The sequence below is a fragment of the Schistocerca americana genome, chromosome 11, assembly GCF_021461395.2.
Source record: "Schistocerca americana isolate TAMUIC-IGC-003095 chromosome 11, iqSchAmer2.1, whole genome shotgun sequence".
Classification (NCBI taxonomy): domain Eukaryota; kingdom Metazoa; phylum Arthropoda; class Insecta; order Orthoptera; family Acrididae; genus Schistocerca; species Schistocerca americana.
This window is the reverse complement of record NC_060129.1, coordinates 179,537,299-179,556,234: the sequence shown is the minus strand read 5'-3', so window position 1 is coordinate 179,556,234 and position 18,936 is coordinate 179,537,299. Positions and strand designations below refer to the sequence as shown.

General features: G+C 38.4%; 1 protein-coding gene across 1 annotated transcript in view; it reads left to right on the top strand.

The window, feature by feature from the left end:
• The window catches only part of LOC124553856 (poly [ADP-ribose] polymerase tankyrase-like), a 62,592-nt gene extending 47,230 nt beyond the window's left edge, over positions 1 to 15,362 (top strand). The window contains exons 2-3 of the mRNA XM_047127850.1: positions 3,431 to 4,004; positions 14,760 to 15,362. Of these exons, the coding sequence (XP_046983806.1) occupies positions 3,442 to 4,004; positions 14,760 to 15,243 (1,047 nt within the window). The 5' untranslated portion in view covers positions 3,431 to 3,441 and the 3' untranslated portion in view covers positions 15,244 to 15,362. The remainder of the gene's footprint in view (positions 1 to 3,430; positions 4,005 to 14,759) is intronic.
• The last annotated feature ends 3,574 nt before the right edge of the window (positions 15,363 to 18,936 follow it).

The window sequence follows — 18,936 nt, the reverse complement described above, 5'->3', positions numbered from 1 at the left end:
GAGCAGCAATGTCGCGATATGCTAAACTGCAATTGCGACAGGCTACAATCCGACCTTTATCAAAGTCGGAAACGTGATGGTACGCATTTCTCCTCCTTACACGAGGCATCACAACAACGTTCCACCAGGCAACGCCGGTCAACTGCTATCTGTGTATGAGAAGTAGGTGGGGAACTTTCCTCATGTCAGCACGTTGTAGGTGTCGCCACCGGTGCCAACCTTGTGTGAATGCTCTGAAAAGCTAATCATTTGCATATCACAGCATCTTCTTCCTGTTGGTTAAATTTCGTGTCTGTAGCAGGTCATCTTCGTGGTGTAGCAATTTTAATGGCCGGTAGTGTATAATAGTTTGTAAATTCTATAGCTAAGAATGTCTGCCTTTCACTGGCTGACAAGTTTATTATTATATTTTGTTTATACATTATTGCTCTTGAGCTGCATTTATCGACATATGCAATACTAATTTGTGCTCACACAGTTGGGAGTTTGATTTATGACCATAGGAACCATCTTGTAGACAGAAATTGTCATTGAAAATTTAGTAATTTTTAATGAGTGACTCTTGCTCATCAAAACAAGTGTCACTGGATTCGGAAAAATCAGGAGATCAAAAGCATATCAACAGATACCCGAAACTTGATGGTTTGGCTATAATTGGCACTGAAAGTTAAGTCCAGATGAAATCTTTAATTATCAAATGGAAAAAATGTGCGTTGCATTATTTCGAGCCCTGTCCATACCTCCAAGTTTCGTCAAGGTTGTTTGTTTACATCCGAGAATGTTCCCTTTTGAGCAAAATACAGCAGTCAAAACCACTGCATTTCAATAGCTATACGGGATGTAATTGTCGGTGACTTTGACCAGATATGGACTACCTAAAGAAACTTGTTAATTCTCTTCCTCGATGTCTCGTGAAGGTGACTAAATTTTGTCTAATGTGCTTAGTGGGGAGAGAGAGAGAGAGAGAGAGAGAGAGAGAGAGAGAATCTTAACTGTAAGCTCTTTCTAGCAGTGAAAGAACTTAAATAGTTAAAATTTGACAATTGTGAAATTTTTGTAATAGAATGAGAAAACAGTGCCCAAATTGATTTCTCACACCATTACACAATGCAATAGTAACGTGAATGTTACTGCAGAATGGACATAAATCACTCTGAACTTAGGAAGTGGTGTGGTTGACTAAATTTTTGCACATGTAAATAAATACAACTCTCATGTTTCTTTGATTTTGGACAGAAATACGGCCTCACACCTAGAGACTAACAATTGGTCATGTGCGAGTAGGATTCATGTACTGAGGGTTCTATGCAAACTTAATTATACATACATAAGAATCGCAACGATGTTTGTGTGTTATTGATATTGAAACTGGCAACATATTAATCCTGGAAATTCAAAGACCGTGTCAAATTCTGTACAGTAGTCCTCAGGCCAGCCCAGGCGTACAAAAAGAAGCGAGCAGGGGACTAAAGTCTATACATGTAGAGAGAGATGATTTAATAAAACATTTTTTATTTTCCTTCCTGGAAGATACAAACTGTGTGCAAAGGATTTTCTTTTGAAAATGTATGTGGTAGATATTGATATTATACTCAAAAATTAGAGCAGAAACTTGACTTGGCAGTCTTGCAAGGCCCAGAATTGTTTTAGAACTGACTTTGTGTTTGTGGCAAGAATTTAGAGCCATATTGACTGCTAATCGACTGAGTCTGTTTCAAAATCCTTTACGTATATGGAAACCTTTTTGTGTATGTTAAGTACAAAACAAGGTGACGCCCAGGGCTGATAAGTAGTCTTCACTGAGGTGTCTTCAGGCTTGGACACTTCTTAGCAGGTACAGAGTATTAAGTGTTAAGCGGTACTGGAGCACATGAGACAGTTTCAAGGAAAGAAATTTCTTATTTGATCTAATTTCCTCAGTGCACAACAAGCACCAAAAGTTACGAACCTGGCAGAGAAAACAACTTAGAACGTAGACCCCTCTTGGTGTTTCACAGCGGAAGCAGTGTGTATCACACTGCAGAGTGTGGAGATAAGTGCAAATATGGGGAAAATGAGTGAGCAAGTATCACAGCTGAAAAGCTTACAGGAAAGCCACAGTGTGGCGGTTACCTGTGGGCTCGCATCTCGCTGTCGAGTCGGGCAGGAGTGGCTGGCAGTGAGAGGCGACAAGCTGTGCTCGAGGAAACCAACTCTGTGATGTACCTCACACCAGTCGCTCGACGGCACAGTCACCTCGAACTGTCTCTGATTTGTATACTGTGTATAAATGCGTGGCTTTATATTTGTCCTTGCCCTTGCCACAGCCCCTGTAGGCTGTGGTGGTTGTGGCATACAAAGCACCTCGTGCCACATTTTAATACTGTATTTCATATCCTTACAAGATGATAGCATTAAACTTGACTGGTGACCTGTGCTCTGTATTGGATGACAATGAGTGGAATGTAGAGGAGGATGAAAATTGGAGTGTAGGCTTTCTCAATGAACCTCATTGATAAAATATTCTTAAGTTATCAGCCAAGTTGTGGTATCGTGTTGCTGCAACGTTTTGACGAGTTTCCTACTTGTCATCCTCAGGTGAAGATGACGAATGGAAAACTAGAAATACTGCAGTAGCACAACACCACAACTTGGCTAATTATCAGAGATTTCTTAAAACGTCTAAAATGTGGGTCATCTGGATCACGGACTAAGCCCATAGATTGGAGAGTTTAGTGTCACCAAGTGGTGGACTCGTCCTCTTTTCGTGCAGTGATGATCCAGCCACATGCATCTTTTTTTTTTTTTTTTTTTTTTTTTTTTTTTTTTTTTTTTTTTTTTTTTTTTTTTTTTTTTCAGTCACTGCTTCATTAACTTGATTCCCTATTTTAAGCATTTTAGGTACTGTCGTACATAAGTTTTGGGGTAGGGTGAGGGTGAAGGTGCTTAACTTTTCAGACTTTTTAACTACACCTGTCTTATCAAATTTAGTATGTACATAGGGGTTGCACTGTCTTGCACCAAACAGTCCTGTTGTCATCACGCCAAAAATAACTATTGATGTACTTTCTTTTTCTACAACAGTAAACAATGTTTCATTATGCATTGTTATGCGCAATATTTGAGATAAAGCCTTTTCTTGGAATGAATCCTGACATGTCCAGAAGCAGTTCTGATCATGGCTCTGAAGGATAATTGTTTCAGTTTCTTTATACAAGTGATTCAACAGTGAAGTCGGGATCTGTACAGTGCTGGAATAATTTAGTCATTTCACGGTTTAAGAAGTAAGAGGACAGAAAGGCAAGTAGCTGCGGCTAACTTACAAACAACAGTTCTGCTAAAGAAGGACAAATGATGGTTGGTGAAATTAGGACAAATTAGGTGTATTAAGAGAGAAGGATTTACTGTTTAGTTACCTTTGAAAATTGAAACTACGTCGTACGTGTTTCAGGAGGTACTGCAATGGCAGCGAGAAACTCTAAGGACGGCAGTTTCGCAAGTGACATGTGTGCTCTGCTAACCTCTCGCGAGGGTGCGGACGTGACTCTGGTGGTTGGTGCCTCGCAGCTGCCGGCGCACAGTCTCGTCTTAGCAGCGAGGAGCCCCGTCTTCGCCGCCATGTTGCGGAACGACACGAAAGAAGCCGGCAGCCGCCAAATTGAGATAACCGACGTGCGGGAAGATGTGTTGTGGCAGTTGCTGTGTTTTGTGTATACTGACACAGTTCCGAAACTGGGAAGAATGGCAGCGGAACTGTTAGGTGCTGCCGATAAGTACGACCTGCCGTTGCTCAAAAAGAGGTGCGAGGAGCAGCTGGCGCAGGGCCTGAGTGTGGACAACGCTGCCGCCACCTCACTCCTCGCCGTGCTGCACTCGTGTCCGGAGCTCAGAAGTGCCACCGTGGACTTCATAGTGAGGCACCCTGAGGTGATGACATCTGACGGCTGGATAAAAGTGCTGCGGAACAATGCAGAGGCTGCAGCTCAAATTTGCAGTCTGGTGGCGGCGGCAACACCGAAAAACAGGTCTGAGCACCTCTGTGTGTGTGTGTGTGTGTGTGTGTGTGTGTGTGTGTGTGTGTGTGTGTGTGTGTTTGAAAAATTACAAATAATAATCTTACCTTTTTTTTAAAAAATTCTTCCAAAGACAAACATTGCACAAGTGGGGTTTCCCTGTCGATACAGTTCCCCACAGTCGTTTAATGAACAAAGTAAGAGCATATGGACTATCAGACCAATTGTGTGATTGGATTGAAGAGTTCCTAGATAACAGAACGCAGCATGTCATTCTCAAAGGAGAGAAGTCTTCCGAAGTAAGTGTGATTTCAGGTGTGGCGCAGGGGAGTGTCGTAGGATCGTTGCTATTCACAATATACATAAATGACCTTGTGGATTACATCGGAAGTTCACTGAGGCTTTTTGCAGATGATGCTGTGGTGTATCGAGAGGTTGTAACAATGGAAAATTGTACTGAAATGCAGGAGGATCTGCTGCAAATTGACGCACGGGGCAGGGAATGGCAATTGAATCTCAATGTAGACAAGTGTAATGTACTGTGAATACATGGAAAGATAGATCCCTTATCATTTAGCTACAATATAGCAGGTCAGCAACTGGAAGCAGTTAATTCCATAAATTATCTGGGAGTACGCATTAGGAGTGATTTAAAATGGAATGATCATATAAAATTAATCGTCGGTAAAGCAGATGCCAGACTGAGATTCATTGGAAGAATCCTAAGCAAACGCAGTCCGAAAACAAAGGAAATAGGTTACAGCACTCTTGTTCGCCCACTGCTCGAATACTGCTCAGCAGTGTGGGTTCCGTACCAGACAGGGTTGATAGAAGAGATAGAGAAGATCCAACGGAGAGCAGCCCTCTTCGTTACATGATCACTTAGTAATCGCGAAAGCGTTACGAAGATAATAGATAAACTCCAGCGCAAGACTCTGCAGGAGAGATGCTCAGTAGCTCGGTACGGGCTTTTGTTGAAGTTTCGAGAACGTACCTTCACCGAAGAGTCAAACAGTATATTGCTCCCTCCTACGTATATCTCGCGAAGAGACCTTGAGGATAAAATCGGAGAGATTAGAGCCCACACAGAAGCATACAGACAATCCTTCTTTCCATGAACAATACGAGACTGGAATAGAAGGGAGAACCGATAGAGGTACTCAAGGTACCCTCCGCCACACACCGCCAGGTGGCTTGCGGAGTATGGATGTAGATGTAGATATATGTTTGTGCAGATGTATTTAATTCCTGGACATAAAAATGTCAGCCTACACACAATATTATCACAATTATAAATGAAATAATTAATACAATAGCCCCAAAATATAGTAAATATGGTTTTTGTCTTTGGAAGTTCCTAATTAACATGATAGCCCTTGAAATGTGCAGCAAATTTTAAAGGTCCCCTTTACTCCATAGAAATACGAGCACTTGGTTTTCTGTCTACGAGGTGCAACAATAAAGTAATGAGACTGATGTGAAAAAAAATATTGCTTAACGTTTTAGTCAAGTTTAGTGCTCTTCTTCAAAGTAGTTCCCTTCTGGTTCTACACATTTTTTCCAACGCTTCTGCCATTGATGGTAACATTTCTGGACTTACATTTTGTAATAGCCTCAAAGACCCTAGTCACCTTTTTGGCCATCTTGTGTTGTTTGAAAATAGTGTCCCTTGACCACCATTTTGACTCTTGGAAATAGAAAAAAAGTCACATGGAGTGATACCTGGTGAATAAGGTGGCCATGGTAGTACTGAAATTTGTTTTGAGGTTAAAAATTGCTATACTGACAGAGTAGTATGGGATGGCGCTTTATCGTAATGCAGAATCCAATTATCAGCAATGTTGGCACGGGCATGAAGAACTCTTTTACGAAGTCTTTCTCAAATTTCTTTGTAGTAATATTGGTTAACTGTTTGTCCAGGAGGCACCCACTCTTTATGAACAATTCCCATGGAATTGGAGGTTGATGGTCATCCACTGTGGTCTTCATCTTCAACATTCATTCTGCCTTCACTAAACGTTTTATGCCAATGAAAAACTTGAGCTCTTGACATAACCTCCTCTCCAAAAGCCTTCTGAAGTTTACCATAAGTTGTCGTCACGTTTTCACCCAATTTAACGCAAAATGAAATGGCTACTGTTGCGCAGTATTATGCGGTTTGATTTCAGTGATGAGAGAGACAAACACATGTTAACGTATTAAAGCACAACCCACGACTGAGCAGTTACATCGATGTACCACTTGGTCTAGAAGCAGCTTATAGACATATGAACCAGAATCCCCCATTGGAAACGCCACTAAAAGCAAATATCTTGGTTTAGGATCATCAAAATTTGTCACCATTGTTACCTTCCTCTTTAACCGATTCATCCAACGAATCTTTAGTGGAATACTGTTTGTCTTCGTCACAGTCAATGGAATCCTGGAACACTGACTGGTTTTTTTTTTTTTTTTACCTATTGTTTTTCATGGTTTCGTTTTCTTCATTTCTTGGTTAACACATGATGAAAGATTTCTTCAGTTGGCTGAGATGTTCTGCCTTCAGTACTGGCAACACACTTTCCTGTCGTTTTCCCTTGTTTTGCCGTCTCTCCCCCCCCCCCCCCCCCCCCCCCCTACATTGTTTTCCCCTTTTGTTTTGCGATTTTTCATATCTCGTGCCCTGGAACACTTTTATGACTGCTTCTCCCATTACTGTGGGTGTGGTCTGAAGTTCTGGAGACTCTACCATACCAGACTGTGATGATGGTAGTTTATTAAGGACTTTCTGTGGCTCAAACAGAGAAATTGCACAAACTCAGAATCCAGACTTCAAGCTAGCAGCTGCATTACAATGGATGGTCTCCATCAACTCACAAATAAGAGCAGGAAAATTGTCCTTTGGAATTGAATTTGGTCTTCTGTCTGCTTTCTGGTGCCATTTTGACAGTGCTGCTCTACATGCCATTTAAAGGGTCTTAAAATGCCACATCCAGAGGTTGTAGCTAATGTGTGGGATTTGGATGGAGACAGATGAATTTAGTTTTGTGCTCCTTCCCCATTTTCAGCACCTCTGATGAAAGACAGATTGTCACCCAGCACTGCTTTAACTCCTTGTTGGCTGTCCCAAGGTATCACGGTAGTATGGAGCCAGTCTTTGAACGTCACTTCATCGAACTACCCAGACTTCGTCCTGTTACATCTGTTCCCTTAGGCCCTCCTTGTGTCAAAGTATCCCACATACGTTCAGATTTGTAAACGACATATGCATGTAGGAGTTTGCCATCGATTGCATCGGCAAACATAGCACTCGTTACTGATTTAGAAGAGTTCATTATTCTCTCCAGATACTCATTTGAGAATACACACTTTTCCATCCCGTTTATCCGACAGATTGGTTTCATCGTAATTTAGGATGTTAGGCTGATCCCTTGTAGAGTCTTTTCAAGGTTTTCAAAATAATTCTTAACTGTATCAATATCAATGTGAAACATAAATAAGAAAAAATTAATAATTTTGAGCAGAGAAAATAAGAATTTCTTCACGAAACAGAAAACAGCATAAAATTGTCAGGTGTGTTTTATGAAATTCTCGTTGACAGCATGGCATTTTTATGATACAAACCGCCTGTCGTCTCTTCTCTGGAGAAACACTTTTTGAACATGTTTGCATTCCGTTTTTTCTTTCCAGATGAAAGTATAGCTAATACCTGAGTTTCAAATTTTGTAGATAGAAATCCCGACTCTGAAACAGTAATGAAGTGTTCTGTAATGATTTTCACGTGTGTCTTCCCATTATATGGTACCCCTCGGTAGTTTGTGGAATTCTGTACTTCTTTACATTTGTAGCTGATAATGCTTTTGACTTTTGTCTTAAACTGCTTTAGAAAATATGGACTTTTCCATCAGCCACTAAGTGACAGATAAAACTGACAATGAGAGTACAGAAATATTGGGAAGACAGTGGCTTCCACGCCAGCAAAAAATTGTGCCATAACTAGTGCAGGGTCATCCCATGTCAAGTCACCCAGGCCTTGACACCAGCCATGTCAGATTTTGATGAAACTTGGTACATTTACTTCTTTTATCATCCTGAAAGCACTTGTAAAATTTTTTTGCTCTATCTCTTATAGTTTTTTTATATAAATTTTTAAAGTTTTTAGATTTGGCGTTGTTTCAGCAGTTGAAAATCGTAACTTAAATGTGTCCTCACAACTAAAAAAATTTGTATGTTAAAGAATACTCAAGATATCAGTATGAAATTTTGGAATAAGTTTGTGTATTATATCTAAATGTTAAAAAAAATTACCATAAAGATATATTAAAATCTTCCAAATAAAAAAAATTACAAGTAGTTGTTGGTTTTTTGTTTTTTTTTTTTTTTGTTTAGTTTTACAAAAACTGCAATATCTAGAGTCTCAGACCTGATAGAAAGCTCAAATTTGTTTTAAAATACTCTTAATTGTATAGGCTATTAGAGAAAAGAAAAATTACGTTGGCTTTTTAACCTGTTCAATAGTTATCTAATTTTTTAAATAATATTAATTATATTTTAAAAATAAAAAGTACCAAGTGACTTAGACACCAAAAATAAGTTTTTATCTTCTTGGAGTAACAATTTATGCTTGGATTTTGTTTTGTTATTCCTGTGTTTTGAAGTAAAAAATTATTACAGTGTTAAATAGTGCTTGGATAGTATTTCATTAAGTTTATTCGAACTTTCAGTAAGTACTGTTACTTAGTTTACAGAGATTCTTTTCCAATATCCTATAAAAGTAACCAGAACAGTAATCAGACCAAAAGTGAAATCAGTATGTCAGATATTCAAACCTGTAGCGTAGGGTTATTTAAAAAATCTGTTTCCAAACAACGTACACACCTTCAAAAAAGTTACAACCACTACCTGAATTGAGTGAGGAAGAAAAAAATTTGATCCACTTACGATCTGGAATTAATCTGTGTGAATTTAAGAATATATGTTCACACCACAGCTACTACTTTTTAAATGTTTTTGTAAAGTATCAAACAACATGTGTAGACCCACTAAAAAAAACACAAAAAGCCCATCAAGTCGTTGAGAAGTGTAGGCTTGGATCTCTCTAAACAATTACTGACAATAAATAGTAGCGTAAAACCTGGACAAAAGCTTTGCTCAACATGCCGTAGCTTTTGTGAGGAAAAATTAAGAGTTGAAGTCAATGAAAGTGAAACAGATGATGAAGTCATGGTTGAATTAGAATCATTGGAATCCAGAAATGAATCCCTTGTATAAACAAACATTGCTCTTTATAATTTAGGTTTAACACCGATAAAGCTTCATGGCTTGTCAGAACAAAGTAAAGGGTCTTATTTTAAAAGGAAGGTTAGTAGTATTGAAAAGACTGCAAAAAAGGCGGTTTCAAAAGCATTAAAATATGATGCACCAAGTTCTGATGATGACGAAGAAGATACAACTGTGGTTGAGAAAGCAAATGATTTTGATGTAATGATTTCTCTTATGAAAGAGAAGATATCATCTGTTGGAGGTCTAGAAAAATCCAGATTCTGACCTTGGCTCCAGATTCTTGGAGTCGAAATAAAGTGATGAAAGAATTTAATGTAAGTGAGTACATGGTGCGACAAGCTAGAAAGCTAAAATGTGAAAAGGGTATTTTGGAAACTCCTGGTCCAAAAAAAGGTAAAACTCTTTCTGAAAATACAGTAAGACTTGTAACAGATTTTTATGAAAAGGATGAAAGTTCCAAAGTGCTACCTGGAACAAAAGACAAAGTAAGTGTTCAAAAAAATGTGTAGATGCAAAAAAGACTCATTTTGTGTAACTTGAAAGAACTCTATTATTCTTTCAAATTGGATAATCCCGAGGTAGAAGTAGGATTTTCAAAATTTTGTTTCTTGAGACCTAAATGGTGTATCTTTGCTGGTGCTGCAGGCGCACACACTGTATGTGTATGCAGTGTCCACCAGAATGTTAAACTATTATTGGATGCTGTGAAAATTGAAGAATCTTATAAAGACCTAATTAAGATGCTTGTGTGCAACACGGAAAACCAAAACTGCATGCTACATCATTGCGACAGCTGTCCTGCAAATGCTGCACTGACTGAGTACTTAACTGAAAAACTAAGTGAAGATTATGATTTAGAAGAAGAAATTGTAATCAGTCAGTGGGTTAACACAGACAGGGCAGAAATGATCAAACAGTCTATCAGTGTTGAAGACTACATTTCTTTATTGGTTAGGTCATTGGAAAAGCTCACCCCGCACTCGTTTATAGCAAAATCCCAATCAGCAGCCTTTAAAAGATTGAAAGAAGACCCATCACCCAAAACAGCAATTATTGTGGTGGATTTCAGTGAAAATTATTCCTTTGTTATACAAAATGAGATCCAAAGTTACCACTGGAATAGAGGTGGTTGTACTCTACACCCAGTTGGAGTTTTCCTAGGAAATGAGGAAAACAATGTTTTTGGTTTCAACCACTGTTTTATTAGTTATGACCAAGAACATGACACTTGTTTTGTTAACTTTGTACAAAAAGAAATTACAAAGTGGCTGTCATTACATCATACTGACATTGACTCAGTTCACTACTTTACAGATGGTTGTGCTGGGCAGTACAAAAATAGAAACAGTTTTAAAAATTTGACTGAACACTTGAGAGACTTTAATTTGAAGGCCCAACACTTTTTTTGCAACGAGTCATGGGAAGTCAATTTGTGATGGCATAGGAGGAACTATTAAAAGAATTTTAAGGAAAGCCAGTCTACAGTTTTCAGATGAAGAACAAATAATGACAGCAATCGATGTGTACAAGTTTTGTGAAAGAAATATTGAAAACATTCATTTTCACTTTATTGACAAAAAAGAAGCTGATTTGCTACGGTTAAAACTAGAAAAACGTTTTTTCAGCAACCCGAACCATTCCTGGAACAAGAAGTTTTCATAACTTCAAACCACTTCCAACAAACAACCTTGAAATTAGAAGGACTACAGATAGTGTAAAACCCTCCTTAGCCTTTTCTTTCCATTCTTCTACTGATTGGGTTCGTGTTGAACCATGCAAATCATGATGGTAACTGGTACTTTGGACAGGTAAAAACAATATTCAATGATGAAGAAGATGCAGAAATTCTATTTCTACATCCTTCAGGACCAGCTGCATCATTTTATTGGCCTGAAAGAGAAGATTCTTGCATAGTGCCTTTGGAGCACATAGTCTGTGTAGTAGACACACCTCAATCAAGCGGCACTGGAAGAATGTATTACTTCAAAAAAGACTGTATCAAAAGAACTGAAAGCTCTTGGATGAAGTGGAAAAACAGTTTGAATCAGCATTAATGTTTATTAAAAAGACAAAATTACTCAAAAAATTCAATGTTTCAAGCAATAAGTTGGGTTATACATAAGTGTTGTAAGAACACTATCTTTGTACATAATTCTAATGTAATCTACTATAATTAATAAACATGTTAAAAAGCCATCATTATTTATGTTTTATCAAGTAGCCTATATAAGAGATACAGCAAAAAAAAATTGCAGGTGTTGTCAGGATGGTATTAGAACCATTTGAGCCAAATTTCATGAAAATCTAAGGAGGTGGGTGTAAAATTTATTTTTTATTGGGTGATTTGATATGGAATGACCCTGCAGCTGTTTTGCTTTGTCAGATGTTTGATTGACTCTGTACTGGAATACTATTTCAACTTGTGACAAGTTTCAATAATGTGAAAAAAATATTTTCATTCTAATATTTTTAAGCCAAAAATCATGACTATAGAAATAAGATCAGTTTTTGCTTTAGTACAGCTTAAAAGTGCTAAATGGATCAAAGTCAGACACAGTACTTTTTAAAATTATTTTTGCCATTGGCAACGCAATGTTTTTCGTGCCAACTTCCTGTGTCAAAGGCAGTTGGAAGCCAACAATGGCAGCTGGTAGCTTATTGTGTTTGGCATAAACACACCAATTCAGTTTGTGTGAATCTAGACAACCTCCCAGTTTGGTTTTGTGGCGCTGCTTGGAAAACTAACCCTCTCCTATTTAACAGTTGACACTTCTCTAGTGTAATCGTGACCACACAATGAGCACACATCTTTCTCCTGCAAATGCTTTGCTTATGAGCAAGAGCTTGATCAGACACAACTCCTCATGCCAAAAATCTGTGCTTTGTTACATCTTAACCTATATAAGAGTGTATACATGGATGAGAAAAACAATTCTTGAATTTTCTATTTAAAATACACTTTTTCTGGGTGAAAATGCACTATACCACAGGTAAAATACATTTTTTCTATGTTAACTGACAATATACTTTCTCTCGGAGCTGTAAAACTTATCAAGCCTTTGACTGGGAAAGGTTTTATACATCTACATAGAACTTCCAGGCACTTTAGGAAACAAAACCCAGCAAAGATTTTGTAAAGATCTTTGACATGTGGCAACATGTTCACTGCATAATTTCATATTACAAAAGTACAAATATGAATTCCACCAAATACAGCTTTGAAATTAAGATTGCAATGTGCTTTTGTCAGCCAATAATAGCTTATGCCACGTGATCTCACCAGCCAACAGCAGCAGATATTCAGAGTGTAGGACACGCAGTGTCGTCAGCCAATAGGAAAAATACTGCTAATAACACAAACACACACAAATAGGGAAACTTGGTGGTTTGTTAATATACACACAGTACAGATACAAGAAAAGTTAAGCTTTCACATTGGTTGTGGAAAAATGTTTTTGCTGGTTCCCCTCCCCTCCCCCCCGTCCTCTCTTCTTCTCGAGGATCCTAAGAGCACAGTTTAAATTGCGGCAGCTGAATATTTCTGAAAAGCAGTATTACAAAAATTCACTGCTGTGTACTAAACATTTCGTGGGTTACTTGGCTGAATGCATGTTCTGTCGAGCATTTTGACTCTTGCGTTGCACAATTCATAAACTATGAGAGAGTTAAAATAGAACACTTTATGTTCTGTTGGGTCCACAGCGTTGTATATGTCGGTATAAGACATTATAGAAATGAATGCTCCAAACCAGCTGCAATAAGGTAGTATGTTTTTTAATATTTTAAATTACAAGCCTGTTTGTTTATTGCCATTATCAAGTAACTTGTGAAATAACATTAGTAAGATCAGCTGTACATAAATTGTAGCTGTTTTACATTTACATTTGCACTTGTACTCAAGTCTAGTTGGAAGTAATGAATATATTGCATCTGTAGTAAAGATCTTCTGTCATGTCTTGGTGAGTATAAAAGTTCTTGTAGTTATTGAAATGTAAAAATAAGTTTTTGAAAGATATTTCGACAGTTCAGTTTTGACAGTTCTTTATTCTGATGCTATATGTGTGTGCAAAGTTTATACAGCTTACCAGAGGTGTTACGTATTGATGGTCTTAGTTGCTTTTAAACTTAATCTGTTGTCCATGTATGTTTTGTTTACCACTTCACTGTGTCTTCTCATGTTCTGTCATGTCAGTAAAGTTTTCTAGATATAGCATATATCTTTAAAATTTGTGTGTGTGTGTGTGTGTGTGTGTGTGTGTGTGTGTGTGTGTGTGTGTGTGTGTGTGTGTGTTCATTTAGAATTTCATGTGGGTATTTCCTTATGAATATAAATTTCCAGTTCAAGAATTCATAGTAAGTTCTTTTGGTATTTTATGTAATATTACAGTTTCAATTTTCTCCTCTTGGGGGTGTTGAGTTTTCAGAGACAAATAAAAGCTTGATGGATTACTGTCACTGTTTCTAGTTTCTTTAAGATATATCAGACACTAATGTGCCAGTAAAATTTTAAATAATGGCATAAATGACTGGTCTTCTGAGACTGAAAATTTTCCAGGTGGCTGATGAGTATCAAACCTTCTGTAATTTAAGAAATTCTTTGCACATTGTCACATGTAGCATAATTGATCTTGTGTAAAAGGAAATTTATTTTGCAAGTACCAGTAATGCTTCTAAAATCACCATTAACGATATTTTCTCTTGACCTGCTAGAAGTATAGAGAGTTGTGACATCACACTCATCGAAAGCACCGTGTTGTTACGAAATACTGTGTGGTCTTCATCCTAAAGCCTTTGACACATTGTGCTGTCAGTAGATGTTTGTATGTGCACTGTGTCTTGTTGTTATAAATTGCACATTTCTTTGAAACTAAAGTTTTATTTTGGTGTTACTTTCTCGTTTGTTTTATTGCTGCAGTATTATTCTGCAGTAGCAAGCTAAAGTAAAATTCTTTGTTAAAGTGTCAGTTCTTAACAGTCAAAATAACAAAAATAGAACTAAAAACTAAAACGGTGAAATATTCCTGGATATTTTTTAAAAAATTCCCCTGTTTTCCTGTGTTTCGTGGTTGTCCTGGGTGGTATATATGCTGTCCTTGTTTTATTTCCACCCCAAGTCAGACTGTAATTTTCTGTTACAGAATTTTCTGCCATATTTTGAATGGTAAAGATGGTTGCACAACAGTTGTAAAGATTGTCAACCAGACATGTGACTAACATTTCATGTAAAATTTCCATATGAACGGAACATTCTTTTTTGCTTAAGAAACATGACTCTAGCATAATATTAACTATTTTTATCTGTTTTATTGTTTATCCCAAAGTTAACTCAAAAGTACCAACATTTTTGTAATCTTAATATGCTACTGCACTTCCCTGTACATTTTCTTACACAATTTATTGACACTGTCATTCCAAACGAAGGCAGCCACCTGTGTGAGTTTTGAGTATTACACATGCGACGTCACTGTCAGTACAGAATTGTGCCAACTACAGTGCACTTTGCAGGACTTCGTCTGTGGAGCAGACAGAGGACTTGAGCGAGTGGCTGGCAGTGGCAGCCAGAACGGGTGACGTGGGTGAATTGCGGCGGCTGCTGGCCGCAGGAGCACCCGTCGACGCGAGGGACGGCGCTGGGTGCACCGCCCTGCACCTGGCAGCGATGGACGCGAATCCGGAGACGGTCAAGTGTCTGCTGAGTGCAGGGGCTGACATCAATGCGAAGGACTCGAGTCTGCAGACGCCTCTGCACGCGGCCGCGTACCGGGGTAACTTGAAAGCGATGTGGGTGCTGCTGACGTCGTCGGCACAAGTAGACGTTCGGGACCGTTGGGGGAAAACGCCGCTGCACTGGGCTGCTGCCACGAAGCGGGTAGAAGCAGTAAGGGCTCTGTTGCTCGCCGGAGCGAGCAAGAAGGTGAAGGACAACGAAGACATTACACCTGCGGACACTGCTACCTCGTCCACTAGAGAGCTGTTCAGGATGTACTAAATCTGACGTAACTAAGCCCTCTACTTCTGTACCTCTTAAATGTTACAATAAATGTGTAATTTATTACTGTTTTTTCCTGTTGTATCACAGGAATCTTTGTAATAAAATATTTCACAGAATGTCTGCTTCATTTGCTGCCATCCCTTGAATATCATCTAATTGGCTTAGATACACCCAAGACGATTAGGTTTAGCATGAATTGATGTTTGGTGTCACATATTTATTCCAGTTGAACAAATCTAATTAAATAGCTTTGTAATACTGAGGCAATTAAACATATAATACTGCAACTCCACATCTTTAACCAGTTTGATGTCAGCTTCATGCAACATGTATCTGGGTTCATCAAAGTGTCTAATCCTTCAGATATATTTCGTAGCTGCTTAAGATGTCTTGTGGTAGAGTAACTGCTTTTGCAAGCATTTATGCATAATAAAGTAAGCTGTTCCAATTAAAGTGTCATAAATAACATTGCCTCTGTTGAAGGAAAAAAAAAGCACAGCAACTGAAGGGCTTGAGTAATGCAGTTGCACCCATGTCAGCCTGCTTGTGCTGGTGTCCGTATCTGCAGTGTTAAAATATGGCACTTGTTATGTAATCTCTCGGATAGAATTACAAACTGGAAAAATGATTTGGGTTTGTTGTAGTTTTTTTTTAAATGTAACTTGTAACGTAGGTCTTGTTCTTTTTCACTTCAGCTGCTATTTGTGTAGTGACGGTTTTGTTGAGTCTGCCTAGTGCTGTTGGTGAGCGGGGTGGACTCGACCCTTGTGGGGCCAATTGAGGCAGCCAGTTGGTATTACATCAAGCCTGGGCCTACAAGGCCAGTTCGGATTGGATGATGGTTTTGTGTGTGTGTGTGTGTGTGTGTGTGTGTGTGTGTGTGTGTGTGTGTGTGTTGTTTGGGGAAAGAGACTGAACAGTGAGGTCATCGGTCTCATCAGATTAGGGAAGGATGGAGAAGGGAGTCAGCCATGCCCTTTTGAAGGAACCATCCCGGCATTTGCCTGGAGTGATTTAGGGAAATCATGGTAACAACTTTGTTTGAAGTTCTGGGTTGATGTGCAGCATCATGAGGTCTCCTTAAGATATGTTTATATCGCTAAACTTTTTTGATCAACTGTCGACACCGTGTGACACATTCGGCTGCATGTGTACCACTCTTCCACCTGTGTATATAACTTAAGGACAAAAGTAATGTGTCGCAACCAAGTAACGTAGCTCAATGGAACTTGGATCATACATAGTGATGAAAAATATTATTTAAAGGCAAGAAAACATTTTATTAGCTTTGTAATTACACCCTGGATACGAAAAAACAAAACACATTTACTGTAAGAAAAAAAACACACAGAAGTTACACACAAGCCAAGAATAAAGATATTGACAGCACATAAATATAGACGTCAAGGAATTTTTTCTTTTCTTTTAACACTTCCTCCAAAAGAAAAAATCATGAAATTATTGCTTTGTCTCTTGCATGCCAAGTTCTGAACGTAGAAAATTAAATCGAACTCGTTCAAGAGGTTTCGTCAAAATATCTGCCAACTGATTGTGTCCATCAATGTATTCCAAGAAAATCTCACCGTTCAGATATCTTTCATGAACATAGAAATGTCGGACCTGTATATGTTTAGAATGTCGATGATATTCTTGATTTTTTGCCAACTTCAATGCACTAGCATTGTCAATGTAAAGAACTGGAGGCTGCTCCGACATTTCCACTAATTCTGATAGCAGACGACGTAACCAAACTAACTCTTTTGCTCCTTCACTAGCTGCAATTATTTCCGCCTCGGTTGTGGATGTGGCCACTACTTTCTGCAACTGACTTGTCCATGACACTGCACCACCTGAGTACTTTGCAAGAATTCCAGTTGTTGAGCGCCTTGTCCGGTTATCACCTGAGAAATCTGCATCAGCGTAAATCTTTAACTCTTCTTTTTTATTATATACAATTCCAAAATTTAAGGTCCCTTTCAAATACCGGAAAATGCGCTTTACTCTATTCCAGTCTTCAGTGGTTGGTTTCTCCATAGCTCGAGCAGCTTTATTGACTGCAAAAGTGATGTCTGGACGAGTTACTGTTGAAAGGTACATGAGACAACCAATTGCTTCACGGTAGGGTACAGATGACGAAACTTCTTCGTTTTGATTATTGTCCTCACGTCCAATAGGAGTCGAGATTGTATTGCATTCTGCCATTTGAAATCTTTGCAGAATTTCTTCTGTGTATTTCTCTTGACTTATCATTATTGCTCCATCTTCATATTGCTTTATTTTTATGCCAAGAAAATTGTCAAGACTGCCAGTTGTTATTTCGAATTCATGTTGTAAAACATCCATAAAAACAGCAATTTCTTTCTTGTTACTGCCGACAATCGGGCCATCATCAACGTAGATTGCCACATAAAGGCTATTTCCATTCTGTCTACGATAAAATAGGCATGGGTCTGCATCACTGTTTGAAAAACCAGCTTTCTTCATGAACTCAACAAAACATTTGTTCCAGCAACGTGGCGCTTGCTTCAACCCATAAAGACCTTTTTTTAAGAAACATACTCGGCCTGTACCATCTTCGAAACCTTCTGGTTGTTCCATATATACTTCATCTTCAAGTATTCCATTCAAAAAAGCTGTCTTTACATCGAATTGTTCTAGCAGCATTTTCTTTGAAGCAGCTACAGCCAACAGAGTTCGTATGGTGTCGTAACGTGCCACAGGGCTAAAGGCGCCGTCATAATCAATTCCTGCTTTCTGAATACAGCCTTTTGCAACCAATCTGGCTTTAAAGCGAGTACCTCCATTGACTGCGACCTTTCGCCGTAGAACCCAGCGGTTTTGCAATACTTTGGCATTCTTCGGACGGTCAACCAGCACCCAGGTATTGTTTTCCTTAAGTGATTGAAGTTCTTCACTAATAGCTTGCATCCATTCTTCCTTCTCGTTTGACTGCAATATTTCTGAAAAACAGTTTGGATCTTTGTATCCAAGTGCATCAACTTTTGTTGCCATACAAAATTCACCACTTTCCATCCAGGTTGGTTTTCTTCGTTGTCTTTTATTCTTCTGTTTCTCTTCGTTAGAAGATTCAGCAGCTTCTGCTTTTAGAAATTCTGTTAATTCTTTATTTTCTTCAGATTCACTCGACTATTGACTCTCTCTAGAATCGAGAGTTTGGCTTCCTCCAGAAGTGTACAGCCTAGGAGATTTACATTGGTCATCTTCGTATCCAGGGTGTAATTACAAAGCTAATAAAATGTTTTCTTGCCTTTAAATAATATTTTTCATCAGGTTATGGGCCCAGTACACGTGTAAAGGCAAACAACACAGTTTAATTAAAACAATATTTGAAATGAGCGTATGTCTGTATAGAAACATGACTGCTAGCAGCGATTATAAGGTCAGCATTGATAAGCTTGAAGGACCTGACGACTGGGCCCATAACCGGATGAAAAATATTATTTAAAGGCAAGAAAACATTTTATTAGCTTTGTAATTACACCCTGGATACGAAAAAACAAAACACATTTACTGTAAGAAAAAAACACACAGAAGTTACACACAAGCCAAGAATAAAGATATTGACAGCAGAGTCGTGGAGCAGCACATAAATATAGACGTCAAGGAATTTTTTCTTTTCTTTTAACACATAGAAAGAACAGCCACGGTGTAATACAGAAGATAACACAC